General features: G+C 39.4%; 1 protein-coding gene across 1 annotated transcript in view; it reads right to left on the bottom strand.

Annotated features, from left to right (window-relative positions):
* LOC124186236 (dynein axonemal intermediate chain 3-like) overlaps positions 1 to 22,479 on the bottom strand; it is a 73,604-nt gene extending 51,125 nt beyond the window's left edge. Inside the window, exons 1-10 of the mRNA XM_046577763.1 lie at positions 21,638 to 22,479; positions 21,392 to 21,567; positions 20,816 to 21,247; positions 20,406 to 20,726; positions 20,039 to 20,287; positions 19,647 to 19,805; positions 19,227 to 19,558; positions 18,598 to 19,149; positions 17,891 to 18,371; positions 17,011 to 17,710 (exon numbers count right to left, since the gene is read on the bottom strand). Of these exons, the coding sequence (XP_046433719.1) occupies positions 17,011 to 17,710; positions 17,891 to 18,371; positions 18,598 to 19,149; positions 19,227 to 19,558; positions 19,647 to 19,805; positions 20,039 to 20,287; positions 20,406 to 20,726; positions 20,816 to 21,247; positions 21,392 to 21,567; positions 21,638 to 21,920 (3,685 nt within the window). The 5' untranslated portion in view covers positions 21,921 to 22,479. The remainder of the gene's footprint in view (positions 1 to 17,010; positions 17,711 to 17,890; positions 18,372 to 18,597; positions 19,150 to 19,226; positions 19,559 to 19,646; positions 19,806 to 20,038; positions 20,288 to 20,405; positions 20,727 to 20,815; positions 21,248 to 21,391; positions 21,568 to 21,637) is intronic.
* Between the last annotated feature and the right edge of the window lie 2,866 nt (positions 22,480 to 25,345).

Raw genomic sequence — 25,345 nt, 5'->3', positions numbered from 1 at the left:
GTACGTTCTTTTTTAATTTTTTGGTTTTCATTTTTCATATATCAGTAATAATTTTACTTTGTAAAATAATTATCTGAAAATCTACTGAAACTGACAATTTTACAGATGAAGTTCCTGCATTACAATGCTTTCTTTTCTGTCTAAACGTTGAATGAATGTTTTACGAATAGAATTGATCTTTCTTACTATGATTTTGTTTTTCTTGTCAGATTATTCATTCGGATTCTACACCCTGTACTGCTTCCTTAAACAAGGTACGTAATTTTCACAGCTTGTGACTGGAGTGTCGGGACGACAAACATCCTCTTTAAATCGCAGAAGCAGAAACGAGACCGTTTCAGGATTAAAAATCAGCAATGTTTAATCTGGGAGCTCAGAGCTGCGGTATCTTTCGTCTGCAATCTACACAGCGTGATGCAATAAAAATACCTGGAGGTTTGATTTACGCGTACAGACATTCGAAGTTAGTCGTGATAGAAGAGAAAAATAAACACTCGCTGTAATAAATCATAATTATAATACCAGGACGAAATCACTTGGAAATAACAAACAAAACAAAAATCAAACCATGACAAAATATTTCATTGAAAATTTAATTCACGTTGATGTTTTGTCGATTTTTTTTCACAATTTTTCGTTATGGGTTGTTTTTAATTTAGATTATTCTTGTTTCGTTTATTTTTGTCTTGGGTTGTATTTCTTTGTCTTGTTTATCACAGGCTATTTTTATATGGCATATTTTTGCCTCGGGTTATTTTTCTACGGGTTATTAAGATCGGTCGCCCACGATTACATACTTGCAGGGAAACATAGGTATGAGAAAATCGAAATGAATCATTATAATCTCTATGAAAACATACACTTTTCACTGGTTTGAATTTAAATAGTAAATTGCCAAGCAGCTGATGTGCTAATATTAAATAATTACCAAAAAAAAAATCAGTAATATTTGTTGTTATTCCCGTGAAACGCAGCTCGATTTTTTTCGACTAATAGATCCAATCGTGAAGATGAAAAGCAGGAAAAATTTTATTAGTCGTTCTACGCGTGAAATATGTTGCGAGAAACCCTTTCAAAAAACTGGTCTTTAATTTTCCATAATTTTTCTTCACTTTTGCCTCGACCTCGGAAAATTTTAACAAATCGAAAAAACCATTTACAGTGTAACGAAATCTCGATTCATACATTTACTTGGGATATATGTTTTCTTGTGGGTGTAATAATGTACGGTGTACGGTATAAAGGAAGCAAGCGTCTAGATTTTCATGATAGGTATGCGTAAGAGAAAAGGGAACGTACGTTTGAAATTTAAATTGGGGATAATAGAAGGTGATTTGATTTCGAGAGGCGTACATAATTGGCCGGATTTAAAGGAGTGGAACGCGAATCCCTTTCCCCCAGTAATGGGTGAATCGTGTATTTACGGTGACTCGAGCTTATCAAACCCCCGGCTTTCCACTTCTACCGATAAAGCTCCCAACTCCGAAGAGAAAATAATCTATATACAAGTGGGTATACATAAAATATATCCCGCACCGACCGATATAACTGTAAATAAAAAAAAACCTGCTCGGAAGAGAAGGGGAAACAAAAATACGAATTCGAAGACAAAGGAAAAAGGAAAATTGAAGAAAAAGAACGGTGGAAAAAATTTGTTGAAATTCCGAATTTGAAAACATCCCGTATCAACAAAATTCGAATATTTCGCTCGCGAAATTTAAAGTAAGGGAATCAAACTTTGACGAAATATCAAAGTTTCAAATGATCCGAATCCAGAATCTCAAAGTTCCAAAAGGGAGAAAATAAGAATATTTCAATATCTGAAGAATAAAAATTCTGAGTGATCAAAGATTTTTAGTTCTGTGAATTTGTGACTCCGTAAAATTTCACCACTTTGATTTTTCTGTAATCGAAACTTTACTTTTCGTAACTTGAATTTTGGAACTTTGAGCCGTCGGGTTTCCGCCGATTCGAAACTTTGTCGTTTCACCAAAGTTTAAATTCTCAAGTTCAAGTTTCGCCAGCATAAAATTCGGAATCAGGCGCTTTGAGAACTTGTCAAAATTAATTTCCTGAATTAAACCACCAACGTATTATATAATAATCGTCTAAATGTGAAAAGAGAGTAAAAAAAGATGACTAATAATAATCGGAAGCAGCGAGAAGGAAACGGAAGAAAATTAATGAAACGTTAATCCCTGAGAATCGCTGACCGATTTTACGATCGCAGCTGAGATGTGAAAAATTCAAGAAGTGGAAAAAAAAATCGCAACCTTACGGGTAAATCGATTTCTAGGTTGGAAATAACCGCTGAGCGCCCATCGACGAACTGAAACACAAAAGTATAAGTGCGAATCGTTATCCTGACGCCTCCTTCTATCCAACCCGTTACTTCAGACGACGACGATGCGTTTTACGAGCCAAAGAGCCCGCCGCGATGCGAAAGATTATATGCGAATATCCGCGAATACGACAGACGGAATCTATAGGAGAGAAACGAGGGGGGAAAAATTGGTCGGGATGAATTGGAGATTCCTTTACAGGGAGAGAATATGGAAGATAAAAATTCAGGAATCGATTTCGTCATGTTTTTATCTCGTTTTTCGCCGAAAGGTTCGACGTAAAAACGTAAAACGTTCAAATCTCTATCAAGTACCTGAATTTTTTATTTTTATTTGCGCGTGTAAAGTTTTTTTTTTTTTTTTCACAATCTGGTTTTCTTATCTTAATTTACTTTTCACGGGAAATTAATCTTCGATCCGTTGAAAATTTTTTTTCTCGATGCCTGAAAAAAACGACTCGTAGACTCACGGATTCATTATTGCACGTCCGGAACGTTTGCGAAAAGAAAATAACTCGCGGTTATTTAGTGAATTCGATATTAGAATCGAACTGGAAAAATTTTATCCCATATTTTCAGAGCGAATTGATCAGATACAAGTGATAACATAATTGACATAAATTGTACGTCTTAAATTGAATTCAAGTAACTCGAAGTTAAATTCGCACGACTTCAAGTGACTTGTAATTGATTAAAAAAAAACTTGGAGTGAATTTTCACGAGTATGAAAAAGTCTGTCAAAATTTATTCGAAAGGACTCGTCGTGTGCTAAGATTCAAAATTCTGTAATTACTTGAAATCCACGAACTCAATCAAGTCAAAGTCGATTAAAACGTCGTCAGATAACTTCGAGCATACAAACATAAATACATTGAAATGACTGGAATCCGAAGGTTGATAAAATTAATCGCATGACTCAACGCGACTGAAAGTTCAACAATCAAGTGAATTTGAAGTGACTTTTCACCGCGCGTAATCCTGAAGCAAAGCGTGCAGGTTAATTCCTCAGATGTGTTCGAGTATCCAGGTCTGAGGATGAGTAGGATCTCGGAGCACAAGGATGAGAATTCGCCGACGAAGGAAGAGAGACAACTCGAGGGAGAAGATCTATGGGAGGGATGGAAAGCGAGGGAGGATCGGATCAATTGAAACTTAGTTAGGTATAATTCGACAAGTCAAACAACGCGGGATGGGCGGCAGTCTTACCTTATAGCGAGGCATCCATTACACCCTCGTCTGAGAATTGGCTCTGTCTAGTCGTTACCCTCCCTCAACCCCTAACCGATTCATAAGGGTGGCAGAGATTCAACGACAAATATCGAGAAGAAACTGCACCGTCGACGTAATAAACATTATCCCGATGTTATTCAAGAAATATTTTCAAGGGATATTTCGCAAGCTCAGAAATTTGAGATTATAATCATTGATGAAAAAAAATTTCAATTCACGATGTGGAATTTATAAAAATCGAAATCAAGTATTTTTGGATAAAAACCTCTCTTTCTTCGCTTAATTACGGAGCTTTTTTGTTTCCTTCTTTTACTTTTCATCACCTTTCGGTGACATGGAAAAAATATTTATTTCGCTCTTGAAGTTTTTGAAACTCTGGAATCTAGAAAACAAGTTTTCAGAGAAATATTGTTCGTCTGTCCGACAAAATTAATCAATAGCAATTTCGTTCTTCACGTTTCTGCACGTGAGATTATTGTTAGAAGAATTCTGGAACCACCGGAAGTCGATATGGCCGAAAGTGAATGCCAACTCGGGAAACTCTGAAACCTAGTTTCGACGCACCCTTAAACTTGATCAAAACATGAAAAACGCTTCGACGAACGAACATTTTTCTTTCGTACCCCTTTTAGTCGATCACCAATTTTGACGTCCTGTCCACACTTGAGAATAAAAAAAGATAAAAAACTCGAGTGAATAAGAATTTCATTTTTCCGGTACAAATTTACGGTACCTGATTGAAAATTTTCAAGTAAATTGACATGCTGCAGTGAACTAAGCAAACGATTCGGTGAATGTGACGTAAAAGTTGAGAAAAAAAAAAAAAAAAACCACTTTCAGAGCTTTTTCAAATTGATATGAAAACGAAAAAAAAATTCAATACTTGGATTTGAACATATTTATGATAATTTTATCTACCAGGAAAATTATTCTTATTAATATTACGCCCAGACGTGTTATTTTTTTTTTTTTTCGTACTCACCTTCGAGAAACTTTTTCAACCTTTCGTTTATCGCAGACTCCCGCGGACAAAATTATCGTATATAATCCAAGGTCGTGATGACGTGTGCGGTTTATAGGTGAAATTACTACACGAGTTGTTATCAAGGTTAGAAAGAGGCGGTCGTTCCAATCTTTCGAGGATTTATTTAGGCGCCCTGCAGGACTACCCAACATTTTAAAAATGGTAATAGAATCCGCGAAGATATTGCGTTAAACCTCGCATTTTCACAAATTGGCTTCCAGCGGTTTTAAATACTTCAACTTCACCGATTCTCGGGCAATTTATTTTTCTCCTCTCGCATTTTATTTATTTTTCAATACTTTTATTTTTACTATCAATCTTACCGCGTATATTCACTGATTAAATTTTCAACTTATTCTACAATTTAGTCAAAGACTAAATACACGTTTCAGTTTCTATAACTACGTATAATTTTCACTTCTTACTGTATTTAAGATACTCTTTATGATATTACGTTCTAGTTTTCGTCTGATTTTCAAACACTGTTCAATCATTATTACATAAAATGTTTTTTCTTTTTTCCTTTCGTTAAAAAATTTTTTTTCCCTGAATATTATTTTACACATTAAAAATGAGCTGTAGGAAAAATTCAATTTTTAATACTTCTAATCAGTAGTTTCTAGTTCCTAGTTTCCATCTCTTTATTTATTTATTTTTTTTTTTATTAATTACCTCTACTGTAATTAAACGTTCGATTGAATACGTCAACACGAACTTCGAATCTGTTGAAGAGAGAAATAAAAGGAAATAAAAAATCGAAACCTGTCCTAAACATGAAAAGCAACAATTTACCACGAGCCAATTAATTCCCATACACCTTGAGCTAATTTATTCGACTTCACCCGTAACGAAATCATTAATTTCCCGAATGTTGTTACCCTCGATGCCTGCACTGAGAGAAATTTTTAGTACCGGTTACCGCTCAGTCCTTAACTATTTTAATTTTTTACCACAATCGAAAAATACAGTTCTAGATAGAAAATGAAAATTAGTTTTTTAGCCGTTACCGGAAAGTCTAGTATACGTTACTATTATTTCTCATTACGATCACTGTTGCTAGATTTCCTTGCAACCGTTGCGAAAATTTAACGCTTGTGGAAGAATAAATTAACGTTAAAGCATTATTTAACTAAAAAAGTAGAGTAAGCGTCACAAACTGATTTCGCGTTGCAATAACCAAAAAAGGATCGACGATATCGCAAAATGGTTAGGCGTAGCTCGTTTTTCGTAATTCCAACAATATTCAAACAGTTTCTTTTAACGATACCTGTTTTACTAAATTTTTCTAGTTACTGTAACGAATTAAATTTTTCTCAATGTGTGTCCTGTCCTTCCGAATCCAGGATCAAGGAGTCCAGAAAGTCGAGGAGGGGGTTGATAAGTGGAAAGGAGGAAAACTGGTATAATATGAAACCGGGTGAGGGGTGGAAGACGAGGAAGAAGGAGAGGCGAGGGTGCAGGTCTCTATACTTGCGAGTTGCCGGCGGTGCTGGACGTGACTCGACTACCGATCCAGGATTTATTTGACTCGTCTCTGACTTATGGTCCGACTTGGGCTTACCCCCGTGTACGTGCGGTCTTCTCACACCCACCTCTGTATAACATGGACTATACGCGTATGGGTCCCATAAATACGCACGTATAACGACGTCCGTGCCAATGAATTTTAGGCCCTTTTTGCCGTAAGCGTACGCGTTTATTACGCGCGGGAGATTTGAAGACAAAAAAAAATGTAAAGTACCGATGTTCGTCAATTTTTTCAAGTATGGGGGATTCCACGCGAAATGTTCCAAGTGAAAAAAAATGGAAGTCTTGAGAATTTTTCGGAAATTCTCATACCGTTCCAGAAATGTTTCAGTTGACTAAAAAATTGAAAGTGTTGAAGAAAAATTGGCCCTTCATAGGCCCTGTTTTGAAACGTTTGGAATAGAAAATACAGTGTCCGAGAATTTGAAAAAATTGTCGTTTTCAAAATCACTATATATATTTATAAATAACCGAGCGGTTGAGTAAAAAATCTGAAAAAATTCAGGGTACCGTTTCAGAATTGGAAAAATTGCAGACATTATTTTGTTTTTAAACAAAATCATAAATGGCGAGGGTCGGATGTTGGTCGGGTAAGCATGGAATTCCCTATATACGTACGTATCGATGATACGATTATTATTTCGCCGTCGGGTAATAATTTTTATTTCTTACTTGAAAAATTACTTCAACGTGAAACTTTCAAGGTATTCAGAGGGTGTAGGACCTGGAAGCAGTAATTCATCCATAGTAGTAATTTTCCCGTTTCTTTCTCTGCATCGTAATATATGAAACAAAAATTTGAACAAAAAAAACTACTCGCTTGAATTACGAACCTATAATAATTGGAAATACAATTCCAGACGTATTTCAAGAACATTACGTACATCTACGTACAAATGAAAATTGAGAAATGATCGTACGAATTTTTTCCCAGTCAAATTTCATACCGATCAAACGTTCGCTACTTAAAAAAAAAAAAAAAAGAGAGAGAGACGTAACAAAGCACAGCTATAATTGCTGTGCCTTTGCAGCCCGGATTACGAGGCACGGAAAAGAACTTTGCTGACCCGAAAGCTCTACATAAGTAGTAAAATATAGTTTACGAAAATCTCAAAGCGTGGAAGGGAAATGATGGGGTCGGCAGAGCGTGGAAAAGACTTTTCCTTTGATCCGTGTAAACTACTTCCGGAACAGAGGAGCCTCCGCGTTGGTGGTGGAAGGCGTGCTTGCGCCATATTCAGGCCCGGCAAAACTCGACGCCCGGAAAACGAGCGGCGTAAGCTCGTGAAGCTCGTTAAAACGCCAAACTCCCTCTGACCTCCGAGCTCGCATGCAGCCGTTGCTTCATGCTCAAATCGAGCGTGTTAACGCGCCTCTTTCCTACCTTCACACAAGCTGCCGGCAGCTGCTGCATTCACTTGTGTCTTTGCCAAAAGTTGGCCGGATTCTCTTCGCTCAATATGATCAGTGATCAAAGAGCTGGAGGATCATCGTCGCTTGCCTCTCGCATCAAACTGCGAGCTTTCCGTTACATGTTCGGATTTGTTCGTCTGCTCAGTTTGACCGTCAGCCGATTGAAATTATGTTCGTGAATGAAAAATTCAGGAGAGTTTTAATAGCAACGCGTAAACGAGTTGTAATATTTTTGCTAGCTAAAAATATTTCGCTGCTTCGACCTTTTTATTTTGGAATATTTGTTTTGGGGATGTTTTTTTCTCATCGTATTTTTGATACGTTCTTTCGGGCATGCAACGTCAAATTTAGATATTTTCAGATATTTAATTTCGTTAGTTTTGGGCATGTTTTTTTTTTTTTTTTTTAATTTGTGTTATCTGGAACACGTTTCTCAATCAATTTTAATATTCCACCGTCTTCCCTTGGAACATTCATTTACACTTTCGTACCAGACGTGAAATAAGTCAGGAATATTTCAAAATCAACAAATCTGAATATTTCTTCCGTATTTCAAAATATCAGAAGAGCCTTTGTCAGATTAAACTATCAAAGATTTGCTATTTCCAGCCAATCACCAGCCACTGAATCCAATATATTCATACAGATCCGTAAATTCTTCCCAATTTTGACTACACAGGTATCATTTTTTGATACACCATCTCTGCATCAGGCCTAATTTGTATCAACTAACCGACTGCCTGCGAACGCAGTCAACGAAACGAATAAGGTTCCGTAGAAGGTTGACTCCGCGAATTAGGAGTGTTAAGGTATATCCTTTTACTTCGCGGAGGATGAGAAACCCGAGGGGATAACAGTGCGAGGTAAGAGGGATGAGGGCATCAAGAGAGAGAACTAAAACGAGGGAAACTGAGGGCTGAAAATAAAGCGACGTCATTTTGTACAATTATATTTTCCCTGGTAGCCACCGTTGGCTGAGCAGCGTCGAGGGTGGGGCTTATATACATGCATTATATAAAAAAATAAGTATATATACTCATATTCACGCCTATGTATACAGAGTGTTCAACAATTTTCAAGAAAAGATAAAATAAGGAATAAGCGAACATATTTTGACAGCTATGCTCGGGAATTTTTATGGTATTTTTAAAAATAGCGAATTTATCAAATTTACCAAAAAGAAAAGGAGTCGATCGATTTATATGATTTCAATTATTTACAAAAAGTCCTAAGCTGCACGGAAAAATACTTTTGAAAAAAATGTTATATTCAGCGAAGACTGTGCAAAAATTTTTACCACTTGAGCTCGAGTCTTTTTTTTCTCATTTTATATCATACAATTCAAATTTTTACAATTTGAAAAAAAATCTTTTACCGGTATTTCCAACGTAGGTATGTCAAAACATCGTTTCATTTTTTCAGTATATATTAATCGGTTTCACCAAAGGAGTGTGAAAAATCAGTCCTTTGTGCACTGAGAAAATTTTCAGAATCTATAGTTACAGGAAAATCCAGTACAAGTGGCCTACATTGAAATCAAAAAGAATATGAGTAATAAATTTAATAAATTTTAAATATTCTGTTCGCAACAAAAAAAGTAATAGTAAATTTTAATCCAAAACTGCACATTTTTCTACTATGTCAAGAAATAAAAATGTTTCCAACTCTTTCGGTCGCACATTTTTCAACTCAATATCTTGGCTTGAATTTTGATACTCGGGGGCTTTTTGAAGTCGCTGATCACGAATCTGAATTCAGAATTGCTTAATAATTAAATCCAAGATGGCGGATGTAAGATCGAAACAAATTATCAAAATCGATGATTCTGGCCGAAACTTCATACTCGGGGAAAATTTTGGGGGGTAGCTGATCACGAATCTGAAGTCTGAATATAATAATTTCCAAATCCAAGATGGCGGATCAAATATGGCCGATGTAAAATCAGAAAAAAATATAAAAATTCCATGATTTTTGTCGAAACTTGTTGCTCGAAGTTTTCTAGGGTTATATGAAGTAACAAGGATCGTTTGAAGTTGTAAATGAACTGTGATAAGGCTAAAAACATGGAAATTTTTCAGATGGGACGTGGACCATCCCATTGTGACTGAAAGGTTTAGGACCCTTGCAATAATCACAAGTATTAAAATTTCTCACGTTACGGAAAGAGACGTGAATGTTACCGTACACCCTGTACATAAGTTCCTGGTGAGGTATCCGCAGGTTCGTTAATGGATACGAGTTGGGCGAGTATGGGTGCTTATATAAGAGGCAATAATTCTTGGAGCTTTTTGCCGTAGGGAGGGAAGGGGGGGGGGGGTATAAGAGTGAGAGAAAGGATGGTAAGAAGGAGTCGCGTTTAGAGGCTGAGACGGGACGATTTATAATTATCATAATGGTTACACCACGGGGCTCTCCTTTTCTTCGTTTATAATGATTTTATTTAATGACTCCTTTCACTGTCTCTGCCCGCTCCTATTAACCAGTATCCTCCGGAGTACCGAAGCAACCCGTGAGACGGAGTAACGATTATTGTCATCCAAGGCACGATTGGCCATCCCTCCGAGGTTGTTATTATAATTACAGAGAGAAAAACGGGGGTGAGGATGGATAGAGGAGAGGAGAGGCGATACCGGAAATACGAGAGCGGCCCGAGGGGAAAAGCGAAGATAACAATAACGACTAGGTATAAATAATAATGAACGTGATATAATATAACAACAATAACAATATCCAGCCGCCGACACCCGCTACGCGGCCTGAATAACCAGCCCGCGGATCTGTCAAACGAACCTTTCAAAATGTCCCCCGGGCTGCTCAAGGGCCCCCACCCTTAATCCGCCCCTGCAAAACCCCCCCAATTTATCGACGTCTCCTTTCGGCTCTTTTCACCGGGGCGATAACTCATCGCTGTAGAGTAAACTCGCGGGTTGGATGCACCGTGTGAGGATTTTTGAAAGGTAGACATGTATCAACGGGATCAAAAATATAACCACTTGTGTGTACGGGGCATTCCGTGACAACTCGATCAAGATTCTACTTCGACGTCTCAGATTAGCTTTATCATTTTTTGTATCAAAGTACATGACGAAAAACGTAATCGCAGTTTTTATCAAGATTACTTGACGCAGAGTATCTGAACTATAATTAACAAAAAGCTTGTGAGAAAAAAAAAACAATTTCTAAAATCTGAAATAATTCTGAAAGTTGCTATAAAAGATAACAAAATTTTTCACACCTATTGGAAGTTGGAGATTTTATAAGTTCTGAAGATTAATAAGAAAACCGGTAATGATAAAAATTTATATTACATGCAAATAAGAATTTTAAAGTTTCTCACGCGTTAATTTTTCTATGTCAGTGTAACAATATCTCTGGTTAAATTTATTTCATAAAGCTAGATGATTTTACAGGACAAAGAATCGCGCGATTTTGTATCTTGTTGTTGCCGTAGCTAGTAACTCATTTCGAACCATTACAAATACCCGTTTCCAATAAATGTGGGAACGAATTTAACAAAATTCGCGTTTTATACACTGAGAGAAATTTTTTGTTCCGGTTACCGCTCAGTCCTATTAACTATTTTCATTTCTTACCGCAATCGAAAAATATAGTTAATGGTTAGGCGTACCTCGTTTTTCGTAATTCCAACAATATTCGAACAGTTTTTTTAACGATACCTGTTTTACTCAACTTTTCTATTTACTGTAACAAATTAAATTTTTCTCAGTGTAGTCCACTTTATTCGCGTCAAATTTTTGCAGCTCGCATTACAATGACACGCTTGTTAATTATTAGATAATATCTTGTCTTGAGAAAGAGCCTTGGCCGCAGTTAATCACTTCATAACGACGTTAAAGCAAATACACATATATATATATATGTATATATATACACACACAGACACACACTCTGTATACGATACGGTTTGTAAATAACAGATACCTCCATACATGCCTCGGCGTTGGATATACCTGAATAAATATTCCCCCAGTTTATTATCAGGACGATTATTAATCTTAGTTTTGCGCAGAGGCGAGGAGGAGATTGAACGACGGTGAGGCGAAGGTTGAGTAAAATTGAATTATCGTCCTGGAAAATTACATTTCCTCCAACTAAATTACGATTATATACATACCCGCCTTCTTCCCACCCTCTTCATGCCGACCCACGTACGCCGAACGAAGAGAAGGGTGGATCGACTCGCGTTATTTAAATGCAAACGAAAAATTTCTCCCTCCCTCTCTCTCTCTCTCTCTCTCTCGATCAAAGCTGCCCTTTTCAGTCTTTACACAGGGCGAGCAGTGAGAAAGAAGCGCAGGTTTTTTACCCCAGTTTCTTTTTAGTTATTTATATTTTTTATTTTATTCTCTCTCTCACTCTCTCTCTCTCTCTCTCGCTCGCTCGCTTTTTTCTTCCACTCCCTTTCTTCTCTCTTCTCTTTTAACCTTCGCGTGTGTCATTCTCTCTTTTTCTTCTTTGACTCGACACGCGTGTATCAGCACTGCGGACCAACGTTACGCAACCCCTGCAATCGCAAGCTCATCTTCGTTTTCACGCTGCTCTCGACGCATGCCGGAAATGAGTAATGACAGGGCTTGGAAAAATTTTCTCGGTTTCCATTCTTCTTTTTTGTTTTTTTCGTTGTATGAATAAGGCTAAATCAAATTTGAAAGTAAAATTATCCAACCTTCTAATTTTACAGACGTTAAATTCTACGTGATAAGGATTCCGTCCAAAAGCGTCGTAAAAAAAAATTCTCGGTTTCCTTTATTTGTTTTTTTTTCCATTCCTCAAAAAAAGCTCAATCAAATTTGAAAGTAAAATTTGCCATATTCTTAATTTCCCAGACATCAAATTCTATACATTATATATTTTAACTTAATTGTGTTTAATATTTCGCCAGTTGTATTGGATGTCGATTGCAGGATATCGAATCGCGGTGAAACCGATAGACTCGTTGTAAATAATTGCATTCCTGACAGCGAAACTCAATATTTGCAATATCGCAGTTCAGCCGTAAAAAAATTCGATTACCCCTCACTTTATAAATTTGTAATTAATTTTCCATCCGATTAAACAGTTTAAGAAAGTCATTAAGAATCAAGTGAAAATACAACTGAAACTCATCAATTTGATTACCCGTTGTTTCGTGATTATGAATGATTAAATTCATGATTGAAACTAGCTATTAAAAATGGATTACATACAAAATATGATTAAAGAAATTAAAATCAATTTCTCTTAACTCGCGAATAATTTATGTTGCGTAGAAAATAACTTTTCCGTCAAGTACTTAATCATGAGAGATAAAAAAAAATTTCAACAATTATTCCAATAATTAGAATAATTTCACGCAGCTGTTGATAATTGTTTTACAAAATTGATATATTAAGAAACGAAAAATAATTCAATATAATCTGCTTTCACGTTAATAAATAACTTGTTGAATTTTCAAAACATCCTATCGAAAACCTTGCGTAAAATTTTTCATCTCAATAAATAATAAATAATGCAATAAGTTAAAATAATAAGTTAAACAAAATTAGTAGCAACATTTTGTCCTTGATTTGATTTTCAGTTCATCACCACATATTCATTCGATAAGGAAATTTGTTTCTATTCCCGTATTTTCTTTTCCATTTTTCTTCAATCTTCATCATTCCTTAATTTTCTTTTCTCATCCCCCCCCCCCCCCCCCCAAAAAAAAAAACATTTCCCGTACTCACAGCTACTACCCCCGGTACTAATTTCGTCAGTCCTCCGGCTCGGCGTGCGAGGAGAAAAAATAAAGCGTAGAAGCTCGCCTCGGGACTGTTACAAAAGTCCACGTAATAAAAGAATAAACGAGTTATAAAAAGAAAAAGAACAAAAAAAAAAGAAAAGAAAAAATTAGAAGAAGAAGAGGAGGAGGAGGAGGAGGAGCATGAGAGAAGAGAAGACGAAACAGATGGGGAAGGGTGAAAAAACAATACTACTACCCAACGGAAAAAAAAAAATAAAAAAAAATAAAAAAAAGATGGGAAAAAATAACAGAAACGCCTCTCGTTCGAGGCAAGAAACACAATGACAAACTCTCTCGCTTCTCTCTTTCTCTTTCTTTTTCTCTTTTTCTTTCTCTCTTTTTCTCTCTTGGCCTCGAACCGCTCAAGAACCGGTCGTCCTCGCCGTTTCGACGAGTCCTTCCGCAGGACTTTTGGACTCCTGGAACTGACTGCGGCATTATTGCCCAAGTTTGAAACATACTTATGTGCCTCATGCTTGGTCTACCGTCTCACCCTGTTTCTCGTATTTCGTTATATATGTGGGTACCTATATTTCGAGAACACTATCGGCTCTTTCAATTACGGTGGGAAACCTGACCGCAGAACCTCCCGCTGAAGGATTATTAACGCTAACTCAGACACGGAAAAATCTAAGAAAACGTCGTACAATAAAAGAGAGAAAAAAAGAGTGTGACATAATTTTGTGGTTTTTATTTCAGGGGAAAATTTTTTTTTTTTTTTTTATGCAAGCTTAAACGGGGAATCGAACAGATATTGATCGTCAAGTTTTGACAGGTATGTGAAATGTTGTAGTAAAGAATTTCGATGCAAGATCGAACATACAAAGTAAAACAGAAGAAAAATTCTATAGTTTGTGTTTATTTTATTTTTATAATTATTTTTATTATTATTATAATTCTATAGTTTATGCGAATCATAAAATTGTGTAAATTAAATTTCGCTCAAAGTCTTCTAAAGCTCAATTAGCAATCCTCTGGTTTTTCGTACAGCAATTGTGAAATAGGTACAGCGATAAAAATTAATCCGAGAATTGACGTTAAAAAAATTAATTTGACTGAAAAAAAAAAAATTGAAAATGGTAAAAACACATGCCCGTAATATAAAAATGATTCAACCCTTTGAGTCACACATTATTGTACTGAGTCAACTTTAATAAAAATATTGTATTTCAATGATTTTTGGGGCAGCTGATTACTAATCTCAAATCAGATTTTAAAAATTCAAAATGGTGGATCCAATCTAGTGGATAAAAATTTTTAATTCAATGGAATACGATCAAAAAATTGTATGCATGGGTTTTTAGGGCCGTTGATCGGATTCTGCATACTGAATTTTCGAAATCTGACTTCAGATTCGTAATCAGCGATCCAAAAACCCCTGGACAAAGTTTTTTCTCCGGATTCGATCGAATTTGAAATTTTCGTCCATCATATTGGATCCGCCACCTTGAATTTTTAAAATCATGTTTCAAATTCGTAATCAGTTATCCCAAAAACTTATAATTTACGAAAAACGTGTATACGTGTAGAGGAATAACTTTCTCGAAAATGAATTATTCCTTCCATTTTCACGATGTTTTTCAATCAATTTATTTCTCACAATAATAATTCACATAATATCGCAATAATTACTCTGGAATATTGAAAACCTCTTAGTATGCTATCATGACTAGCAAAAAACCGCAAAGAAGCATGTTGAAAATTTCTCATAATCATAAAAAAATCTATATATAAAATAAGTGGTAAAGATATTCACGACTATGACTCAAAGGGTTGATAAACATTCCGGAAATAAGTGCGCGCATATAATATTCATAGCGCTGTTAAATAAGCATAATAGAATCAATCCTGCGACTGGGGGTCGGTGTAAGTAACACACGTACGTGAAAAAAAGTTGTCAGGAACAAACCCTTACGCGGAAAGGTAGGCGATCCAGTGTTATGGCTGATAAACGAGTAGAGACATTTAATATATAAGCCACGGTGGTGTTGGGTTGGCATGGGTTGGGTTGGATCGGATGGCTTGGGGGTGGCGGCGTGGAATCTGGTGGTGGAAAATACGTGACTCGAGGGAAATGAGAGGCAGTGGGGAGGCAGCACAGTTTTGCGGGCAGAGAGGGGTGGCGGAAAGGGGTGAGGCTAAGGGGCATATTTTACGACGTTGGAATATAGTGCGAGGGACAGACAGAGAGAGAGAGAGAGAGAGAGAGACAGTCTGAGAGAAGGAGCGTGAGAGCAACGAGTAGCAATGTTAATAATAATGCGGTAATGCAGTGGGAGAAATAGTACTAAAGTAAAACAGTATTACGGTTTGGGTGCAGGAAGAAGGGCGGGAGGGTCGAAAGAGAGAGATAGAGAAATAGAGAGAGAGAGAGAGTTGAAAAGCTTAGTTGGAAAATTTCAAATTCATTTATACGCGAGTTTTAAATAGTTTTAATCGTGAAAAACTGTGACCCATGTGACTCGGCGTAACACGATATTATTTATTTACCGTGTTACTCCGCAAAGTTTATATATATTATTACAGAAACGCGACGCCAATTTATGCACGCGTTCTTCCTTCCGTGGAGTCGATCTTGGGAGGCGTTTATTCCGCCGTATTTTTGTTCTTCTTTCCCTTCCCGATACTATGGGGTTCGATTTATTCCTCCGTCTCGTCGACTTCATCCCCGTCATTTTCACCTAGTTGAGGCAAATTTTGTGATCGATTGCGCGCGAAGCGTTTCGTCAAAGAAGGTATCGACGCGACAAAGAAACGACGAAATCAGGTCGCAGAAAGTCGAAATGGAGTTCATTGAGGTGAATTTTATCAAAAGAGTATTCGTTTGTTGTAAAAAATAATATTTCACAACAATTAAAAAAACTCCAAAATTCATATCGAGAATATTCCGTTCAATCTCAGAATTTGATTTTTTTTTTTTTATATACTTAGCTATTATTCATTTTTTACGAATCAAATCTTTTTCCGTTCTCCAAATTTCGATACCGTTTCATCACATCTTTAGCTCATCCACAACGATTCTTAATGAAAAGTTTCTTCGATCAGATGACGGTAAGAAGCCAAGGAAAAAGTCAATCGCAAAAGAAAATAAACAATAATTTTTTAAGGTTCTTCAGAAACCATTTGATTTTGATGTAAAAAAATTATAGGATTGTGAAACCGATTGAGAATAATTATCACTCTTACTTCTGAAGTTTCAATTTTGGACTTTAAAAATCTTTCCAGCACGAAAAAGATATCCTTCAACCTGATTCAAACTCCATTTACAGCTGCCTTAGCTTTCAAACTCTTTTTTCATCGTTTCTTTTCTCTCGAAACTTTTTCATTTAGATCGTACGCCTGAAGCATTGATAGTTAACCCTCCACCGTCCAACATGGACGATATCGTCCACCCTAACTTTCTCACTTGTCGATGTCACGGGAACTTTCCATTCTTTAACAATTTTTACTAATGAACTGATTGAAAGATTCATCGTGCAAACTATTGGAATATCAAGTTCGTACCTGAAACTGATTACCTGAATTTGTTCGAAACATTTTGAAAAGCCTCAAGTGGGAAAAAAGAGTCCAGAGCGAACTCATCCGTGTTGGTTGACAACGTCAGTAAAAAACCACATGGCTAGATACCCAATTCCAAAAACGATGACTTGTTCTTCTCGCAGCACCGTGAGATATGAACAAAAGGTAACTCACCAATAGAATCCTGATCCTGATCCTGATCCTGAGCCTGTTCCTGGTCATCGGTATCGTAGTGTTTGATTTCAGAGGTAAACCAAACAATTCCAGCCTTGGCGTTGCCTCTGGCAGCTTCCTTGATGCTTTTCATATGCATGTAGTCCCTGCGATGTCCGTTGCGCCTAGTGAGTTGAAGATCCATAACCTTCCGTCTGTACTTTCCCTCGGTGAGTACTTTCCTCCACACGAACGTCGGCTTGTACGGATTTCGTCGTATCATCTCAAGCGCTTCGGCTTGGGTTTCGAGAAACTCGTAGATGAATTTTTCTTCCTGGGTCTGAAACTGGGTGATGGGCGGCTGGGCCTCCTTGTCCTTCAGCAGCTGCGCCAATTCATCGGCCTCTTCAGGTACGGATTTCTCGCGCGAAGCAGCCGGTGGCTTCAACGAAACTGTCGGCCTTCTCTCCCGGTACTGATCGGGAAACAGGAAAGCTATCGAGTCCTCGAATATCTTGTCCTGGGTCTGCAGGATCTTCTTTATCTTCCGCTTTTTCCGGTGAACCTCCTCCCTCAGCATCATCATCGGCGCTCGTTGTTTCTCAAGTTCGTCTTTTCGAAGACCCTTCTTGTCAAGTATCACTCTCTGCATTCGACGGAGCTCCATCGCTTTCCAACGCTCTCGAGCTTGCGCCAGAAACTCTTCAGGATTGCTTCGTATCTGCGACAAAAATTCTCAAGTAACAGAAAATCGTCTTCTAGCACACAAACATATCAATTTCTTAAACCCAAATTATCAATTTTAGTTGGTAAGTAAATGTCAAATACGAGAACCGATGCCTTGTACACAAGTGATTTTAAGATGAAGAGAGTAGCATGCTGACCACATGAATAAACTCACGTTTCTCTTAGCTCGACTTTCGCGAATGTGGACGGCGGCCTCCTCCATTTCCCGTTTTCTTTTATCATCCTCGGCGAGTCGTTGTTTCTCGGCATCGATTTCAGCGAGTTTTCGCTTCCTCTCAACGTTCTCCAGGTTGGTAGCACTCCAGCGAGTCTGCCACTCCTTGAACTCTTTAATGCGGTCGACTTCTCGGTCAACGAATTGCTCCAGCCACCTGATGTCACTCTCGTCAAAGTGCATCAAAACGTCCGGGGCTGTGAAGACTCTGAGGGTGCCATTGTAGTCGGAAAAGGCGATGCAACGAGGGTTCAAGTAGAGACTGTGCGTGACTAGCCCCGTTATGTTCCTGCCCGAAACGCTCTGAGTAAACGTTGGCTTCTCGCTCTGACACAGCAGGTCCCATACTTCAATTGTACCATCACTCTGTGCCAAGAGAAACAACGTCGGTCTGCAGGAACCCCAGCAGCAGGCTGTGTACCTGATGAAAGTTACTTGAAGCTGAGTGAAACCTGGTGAAATCTATTTAAAAAAAAAAACTGAAAGATCAGTACTGTACAGTATTATCAAAAATGTCCAGGTGATCAAAGCCTCGGTTCCTCTGTTCATCCGCTATGTCGAAGCCACCATTTAGGGTTAGACAGTACTGACTAGAGTTAATTAATGGCAGTGGGAAAAGCGCGTTGAAGTAAAACTTCCACGCTCACTTGATCTTGCTCTTCCGCCAAATGATCGGATCCATGCAATCATCCCTCCATAGAGCAAACACCTTTCCACCGATGGTGATAAGGATCCGGCTGAGGTATTTGGACCTAGCAACGACGGTGACAGGACCGTCGTGAATTTTGTTCCTTGCGGCGATGACGGCCGGTTCATCATTGACCATCATACCAGTGGAGAACTCGTAGCCATCCCACGTAATCCGCATGAGATCCCCCTCCGTGGTTCCCACCACCATAAAGGGCTCCATTTCGTAATCCGGCTTTTGGATTACTTGCTCGTGATATCGCCTGGTCGTAATGTCCATACGAGATACCTCCTCGGTCAACTGGATCGTCGGAAATGTGGTGAAGTAGACGTTGACGGTGGAAAGCGGAACCAAAACGTCGTCCCTCTTCACCGAGAGCTTGTAGTCCGGCTTGAATACTCGGTCCAACTGTTTGTACGGTGAAATCGCCTGGACCAGTGGCTCTGGTCGGGGTACCTGCCTCTTAACCTTGGTCCTCGCCGTGCCGTCACCAACGTCAGATGGTTTGTACCTGAAACGAACATTGTTGATGGCTGTCAAAACGGTAAAACACTGGTTCTGTATCTCGATTCCGCTGAATGGTTTTACTTCAGATCCCATATGGCAACAGTCCCATCTTCACTTGATGTCGCGAACTGCCAGGTCAGTTCGGAGACTTCAGTGTCGGCCGGGAGACTCTGAATCCGCCCGTTTTTATCCAGCTTGTTGTACGGCGGAAGCCACACAATTTCAGTGATCGGGGCGACCTGGCCATGCTGTAGACTCGACATGGCGGCTGGCCTGATGGTGGATGACGACATGGTTTCGTTCATCCACGTCATGAGACTCTGCATCGCGACCCGATATTTAACCTGAGCTGGTGTTCTGACTTCAACAGTTTCCACCTGCTCAATCTTACCGGCTATATCCCAAATCGCCACCTAATAGAACAGTTAACGTATTTCCTGCTCATGCGAACACTCTTGGGAAATTCCCTTTGTCTTACCACCCCCAAACCTATCTGCTCACCTGGCCGTTCGCACATCCTCCGACCACAACGTTACCGTCTAACGGACAAAACGAGATTGCCGTCACTTCTCGTGGCGAGTCGAGCACCAACTTGGGAGTTAGGCAGTCCGTGAAGGACCATATTAGCACCTTGTTGTTGCCCTCGCACGCCCGGCGCACCTGGTTTTCGAGTCTGGTATCAGAGGTCAGATATTGCGAGTACAGAGGTTCTGACTTTTGGTTTTAGTATCGATAAAACTTTTTTCAAATTTTGTTATTCACATCATACTTTCAGAAAAACACCAACTTGTTAATATTGCAGCTTTCGTGATACGTGCATGAGTCATTCTTCAAAATTTTCAACTATGCAGATATAAGAGACGTTAACTAATGGAAATATCGAGTCATCTCACTTCGTCCCTATCTCCCGGTCCACTTAGAGTTTCCACTTTGCTATGATGGGTGTAGGCAGCAGCTACTGTTCCAGTCCAGAGTGGATGCCAATTGAGGCTGTTGATCACACGATCCGTGCACAGTTTCCCAGCCGAGTAACTTTGGTGTTCCAGATACTTGATCACTTCCGGAGGATGAGTGTCCCTCTTGTTACGGACAAGACTAACGTAGTCATTGTAGTAGACGTCCCAATTCTCGTTAACCGTCACCTACAAGATAGCTCAAGCTGTCTGTGAGTAACATTTAGTGTTGGCTACCAATGGACACCTACAATACGTCTAGCTAAGGCTTTAATGTCCTTCTTTCACATCTCGGAAACTTTCTTACGTAATCGCAGACCTCCTCCTTGTACTTCTCAACAAAATCAGTGAACGCGGTGCTTTTCTCCTCGTCGAAAGTGGCTGGATCTATAACAGGACACTTGTACTCGTACTGTGTCCACATGTTGTTCGGCATCGATGGGTCAGTTTGAGCTTCCACGTCCTTGAAGTAGGGTTTCACCTGATCCCCACGTCCAACGACGTTGCGAGTTACTGTCTCGAAGTGCTCCCTCTCAGAGACGAGCTCCACGTAACCGTCTCTCTGATCGTCGACCCCGCGGTCCGTGAAATTCATCTCCAGGTTCAGCAGGTCCGAAGTCGTCTCGACCTGAAGAAGATAAAAACTGTTCCGAACCAGTCTAAGAACTTCTATTGAAAGAACCTGGGTAAGCATTGACGTGGTATGATGAACCGTACCTCGATCTCGTAAAGTGGACGTGTCTTCTTGTCAATTTCGCTGTCAACCTCGATCTCACTTCCGAGTGAAGTCCATTTTCGAACAGTTTTATAAACTGCGTTACGCACGCGGTTTTCCTGCTCCGCTCTGAGCGCCTCTATGTTCTCGAGTACCGCATCCTGAGCTTCCTCTGTAACGCAGACGTAAAACTGGCCCTTCTCGCTGCTCGAAGGTGCGTAACCGATCAGCATCTTTGTACCGGGAAACTCGGTAACAGCGTCCTTGATCGGTAAGAAGTCGCTGCTCTCGTCATGTAAGTCAATGTTGTCCTCGATTATCTCCTTTTTCACATACATCCATGGATACTCTGTAGTCACGTTTTCGCCGATAACGCAGCCGACGATTTTTTGTGTCAGGGGTGACAAGTCGATTCGAGCTATTCCCTCGAAACCCTAAAAAAAGCAAAAGCCTCTGACATTTATTCTCAGGCTACGAAAGTCCGAAGAGGAAATTATATGGTAACATCTCTACACGCCCGATTCAGATCTCTAAATAACAGGAATTACACTAAAAACGGCTTATTCCATGCAACTTACCAATGCAGTTGACCTTCGGTAATTCCTCTTCATGCTCATTTCAAACTCGGATGAACCACCCTCGACAAAAGATGGAATAGATCCAAGGAAGGAGCCTCGTTCATAGATGGATTTTCCGCTACGCGTTGTCCCAGGCATTTGGGAAGTCGCGGCCAAGTCCAGAGCCGAAAACTCGCCTTCGAACGATTGTTGGAAGGGTTAGTTTCGACATCCAACTGATCATGCAAAGTTAAAAAATCGGCTCACCTTCATACCCCAGATATTCGTCAGCCTCCAAATCTCCTTCTTCATCTTCATCTTCATCTTCATCTTCATCCATCGGGTAGCGTTCGCCTATCAGTTCTTCATCGAACTCGCCCCTACTCTCCTCTGGATATTCATGCTCCGCATACTGTACGCCATCATTTTCATCTTGGTCTGGACCAAGCTCGTCTTCCGAGCCCCTTGAACCCCCATTTTCGACCCCTTCAGTGAATCTCTCTAAACTCCCACCAGTCTCACGGAGACCAGCTTCCTTTCCAGAATTCATTTTTGAGAGTTTTGGTTCTCGTTAAACTTATGGATCTTGATGTCAGTCCAGCTGATCGCGTCAGTGAATCTGTCACTCCAGGAAAACAACAGCTGGAAGAAAAATGAAGGTAAGATCGCATCGACTGTGAAGCGATAATCAAAATCGACGAACACACTGAGGATCTTACAGCTCGGAGTAGACTCGAAGGTCTTGAACAATTTCAAAAGAAAAGTTCTACACCAAGGCGCATGTTACGTGAATATGTACGTCGAGATCCGAACACTGAGAGTTGTGGGACGCGTGACGCGTCATTGAAAGTTGAAACACACCGAGTATACAGACACGCTTTGCTTAGGGTGGGTGAAATTACGACCTAGGATTCTCGTATTCGCGGTCTTGATTACAAGCAAACCTGGAACTAATCTAAACACACGCGAAGCGAGGCGTTGCGTCGTCACACCCTACGACTCGTACCCCTTCCTGGGTGACAGACACTCGAATAATACGAGATGAGAATTAGTCCCACCCTAAGAACACCCCATTGAGAGGAATGTGATCGACTGCCACGTCCCACGTGCTTTCATCTTGTCTTGGAACGCCAAAGAACGGACTCGGATCTCCGAGCTTTTCATAATAAGACCATCCTCCTGTCTTCATCGGCTATGCTTTGATCTAGCTGAGATAATTCTCTTCCCAAAGTACAAGACGAATATCAATCTGGCAATCGTCACATCATCAATAACATAAGGACATAATACAGGTGATTATTATCGTTAGAAGCACACTTTCCATAACAACTGTCCCGTTAATTCTAAAATTCTTCACGTATCACAGACTTTAATGTCTTTCGCAAATGTGTTCGAAATCGTATCGCATCTACCAAGTACGAACAAGTCGATGTTCCGAGCTACAGAAGCGACCGGCAATACGTCCGGTGGCCATAAGACAAGATTCTGGTCTCTCCGCCTAGGCGTTGAAACTTGGTGCGAAGTTCTGGTGGCAGCGGTGGGATAGCCTGGCTGGTGTGTAACTCCCTCCTTCCTTCTCACCGAGCCGGCATTTACTTCCAGTCCTGGAATTACCCGCGTGCCACACCACCAGGAGGATATTGTTGCCCTGGAGCGTTGGCGGTGCCCCGCTCTTGCGAAATTAGTTTTCAGAATTATTTCTCGTGCTCAGAGTTTCTCTATCCGACCGTTTATACCTATGAACCAAGTGCCTGGCCTACTCCCAACACTTTCGCGGCTCTAAAACACTAAAGTTGCCGTTTTACTAGCTCGTAGTATAGAAAGGATCGTCTATGTAATACGGAGAGTTGCTGATTGGTTCAACATTAGTGGGCCATAAGAATGCTTCGACGTTTCAGGCACACATATTTTTTCCAACTCCGAACGACTTTTTTTTCTACAAATAGACGTAATAATCAGATGGGTAAAAATTTATGAAACAACTGTGAATAATAAAAATAAAAAACATGCTATCAAAAACGAAGAAAATAAGTGAGCAAACAGATACTGACAAAACTTTCAGCTCAAAATTAATTACTGTTCTACTTGCACCTGTGTTACGTTATATTACATATACATAATATCCGTACGACCATCAGGAGGAGAGTGTCCGCTTGTCAAAACAATATATCAAACCACTCGGAAGGGGAAAGTGGGGGAGAAGTTTGAACCCGAAACGGCGACCGTTAATCTCCGTCTGCATATGAATGAAAAAATTTCAGTGTAAAAACCATCAGCCAGCATAAAAGTAAAGAAAAAGATATTAAAAAAAAAGTCGAACAAATGCAAGGTAAAAACAAAGAGACGAAAAAAAAAAAAAAAACAGAGATGGCGGAATGAGAGAAAAAATTTCAACGACGAAAATAATTCTCTTTATGATTTATTCCGGATCTAAAGTTATGTACGAGACACGGATGTAAAAATGTTGTAAAATTAGAAAATAGACGGAGTTATTGATCAGTACTGAAAAGTAGGGGTGATTTTTAAACTGGAATAAACTGTAAGAATATAGGAATTCGTGATATTTGAACTTGTGAGACTGAAGCCTGGAAAACGAGGTTCGAGAAACTCTAAAAAAAAAAAATTGCAATAATTGTCTGAAATATCTAGAATCAGTCTGGGTGAAAATCGATTTTATAAAAAAAAAAAAATAGGTAAAAAAATTGTGTTGCGCGTATTCGTTTGATAATAAACTCCTAAATTTTTCAAGAAGCTTATATCGTTGACGGGTTCCATTACTTTACTGTTCTAGATTTTGTCTCTGACCGCGAAGAAGCGACACAAATATCAAATCAAGACTTCCTCTGAGTAGGTGGGTAAATAGGTAGAGAGGGAGGGAACGCTTTTGCGGAATGGTCTGGATGCAGGTAATTGCCCGCTCATCGTCCCCATACACCAGATGATAGAACGGTAACTCCTGCTTTCTGGTGGATGCGGGGTGTCTTCACTTCCCTTATACGCCATATCCCGTCCCCTGCACGTAAGGCCGTTCCCGCACGTATTCCGGAAGGACAACGAGGGACGCGAAGGGTGCAGGAGGGGAGGAGAAAGACGAACTTGAGCCTCGGGAACAAGAGGGAGAGGCGAGATGCTGCTGCTGCTGGTGCTGGTGCTGCTCCGCGAAGATAGCAACTTTGTTATTGTTGCAGGAGTCAAGACGCTCTTCCCCTTTCTCGGCCTCTCTCTCTCTCTCTCTCTCTTTCTCACACGCTCTCTCTCGTCGCTAGCTGCGAGCTGCGGTGATATCAACTTAACCACCAACCCTCCAACCGCCTGCAAGATATACCCTTATATCTCGTTTCGTCTAGTCTACACACAAGTATACACTGAGAAAAATTTTTAGTTCCAGTTACCGTTCAGTCCTTAACTATTATCATTTTTTACCGCAATCGAAAAATATAGTTCTAGGTGGAAAATGAAAATTAGTTTTCTAGCTGTTACCGGAAAGTTTAGTAATCGTTACTATTCTTTCTCATTACTGTTGCTATATTTTCTTGCAACCGTTGCGAAAATTTAATGCTTGTGCAAGAATAAATTGACGTTAAAGCCTTGTTGAACTGAAAAAGCAGAGTAAACCTCACAAAGTGATTTTGCGTTGCAATAACCAAAAAAGGATCGACAATAGCGCAAAATGGTTGGGCGCACCTCGTTTTTCGTAGTTCCAACATTATTCAAACAGTTTCTTTTAACGATACCTGTGTTACTCAATTTTTCCTAGTTACTGTAACAAATTAAATTTTTCTCAGTGTAGTCCGGTCAAAATAGGTCTGAATTGAAAATATTCGCGATATGGTGGCGTTTTTTACTATCAGGGTTTTCGACCCTCTAAGACTGATATCGACATATGAAAAATTAATTGATCATCGTGCAGAGCGGAAAATTCTACATCCAAATATGTCTTCATATGTTGAAAACAGAGTCGGACTAACAAATTAA

The sequence above is a fragment of the Neodiprion fabricii genome, chromosome 7, assembly GCF_021155785.1.
Source record: "Neodiprion fabricii isolate iyNeoFabr1 chromosome 7, iyNeoFabr1.1, whole genome shotgun sequence".
Classification (NCBI taxonomy): Eukaryota; Metazoa; Arthropoda; class Insecta; order Hymenoptera; family Diprionidae; genus Neodiprion; species Neodiprion fabricii.
This window is presented reverse-complemented; position numbering and strand designations above follow the sequence as displayed.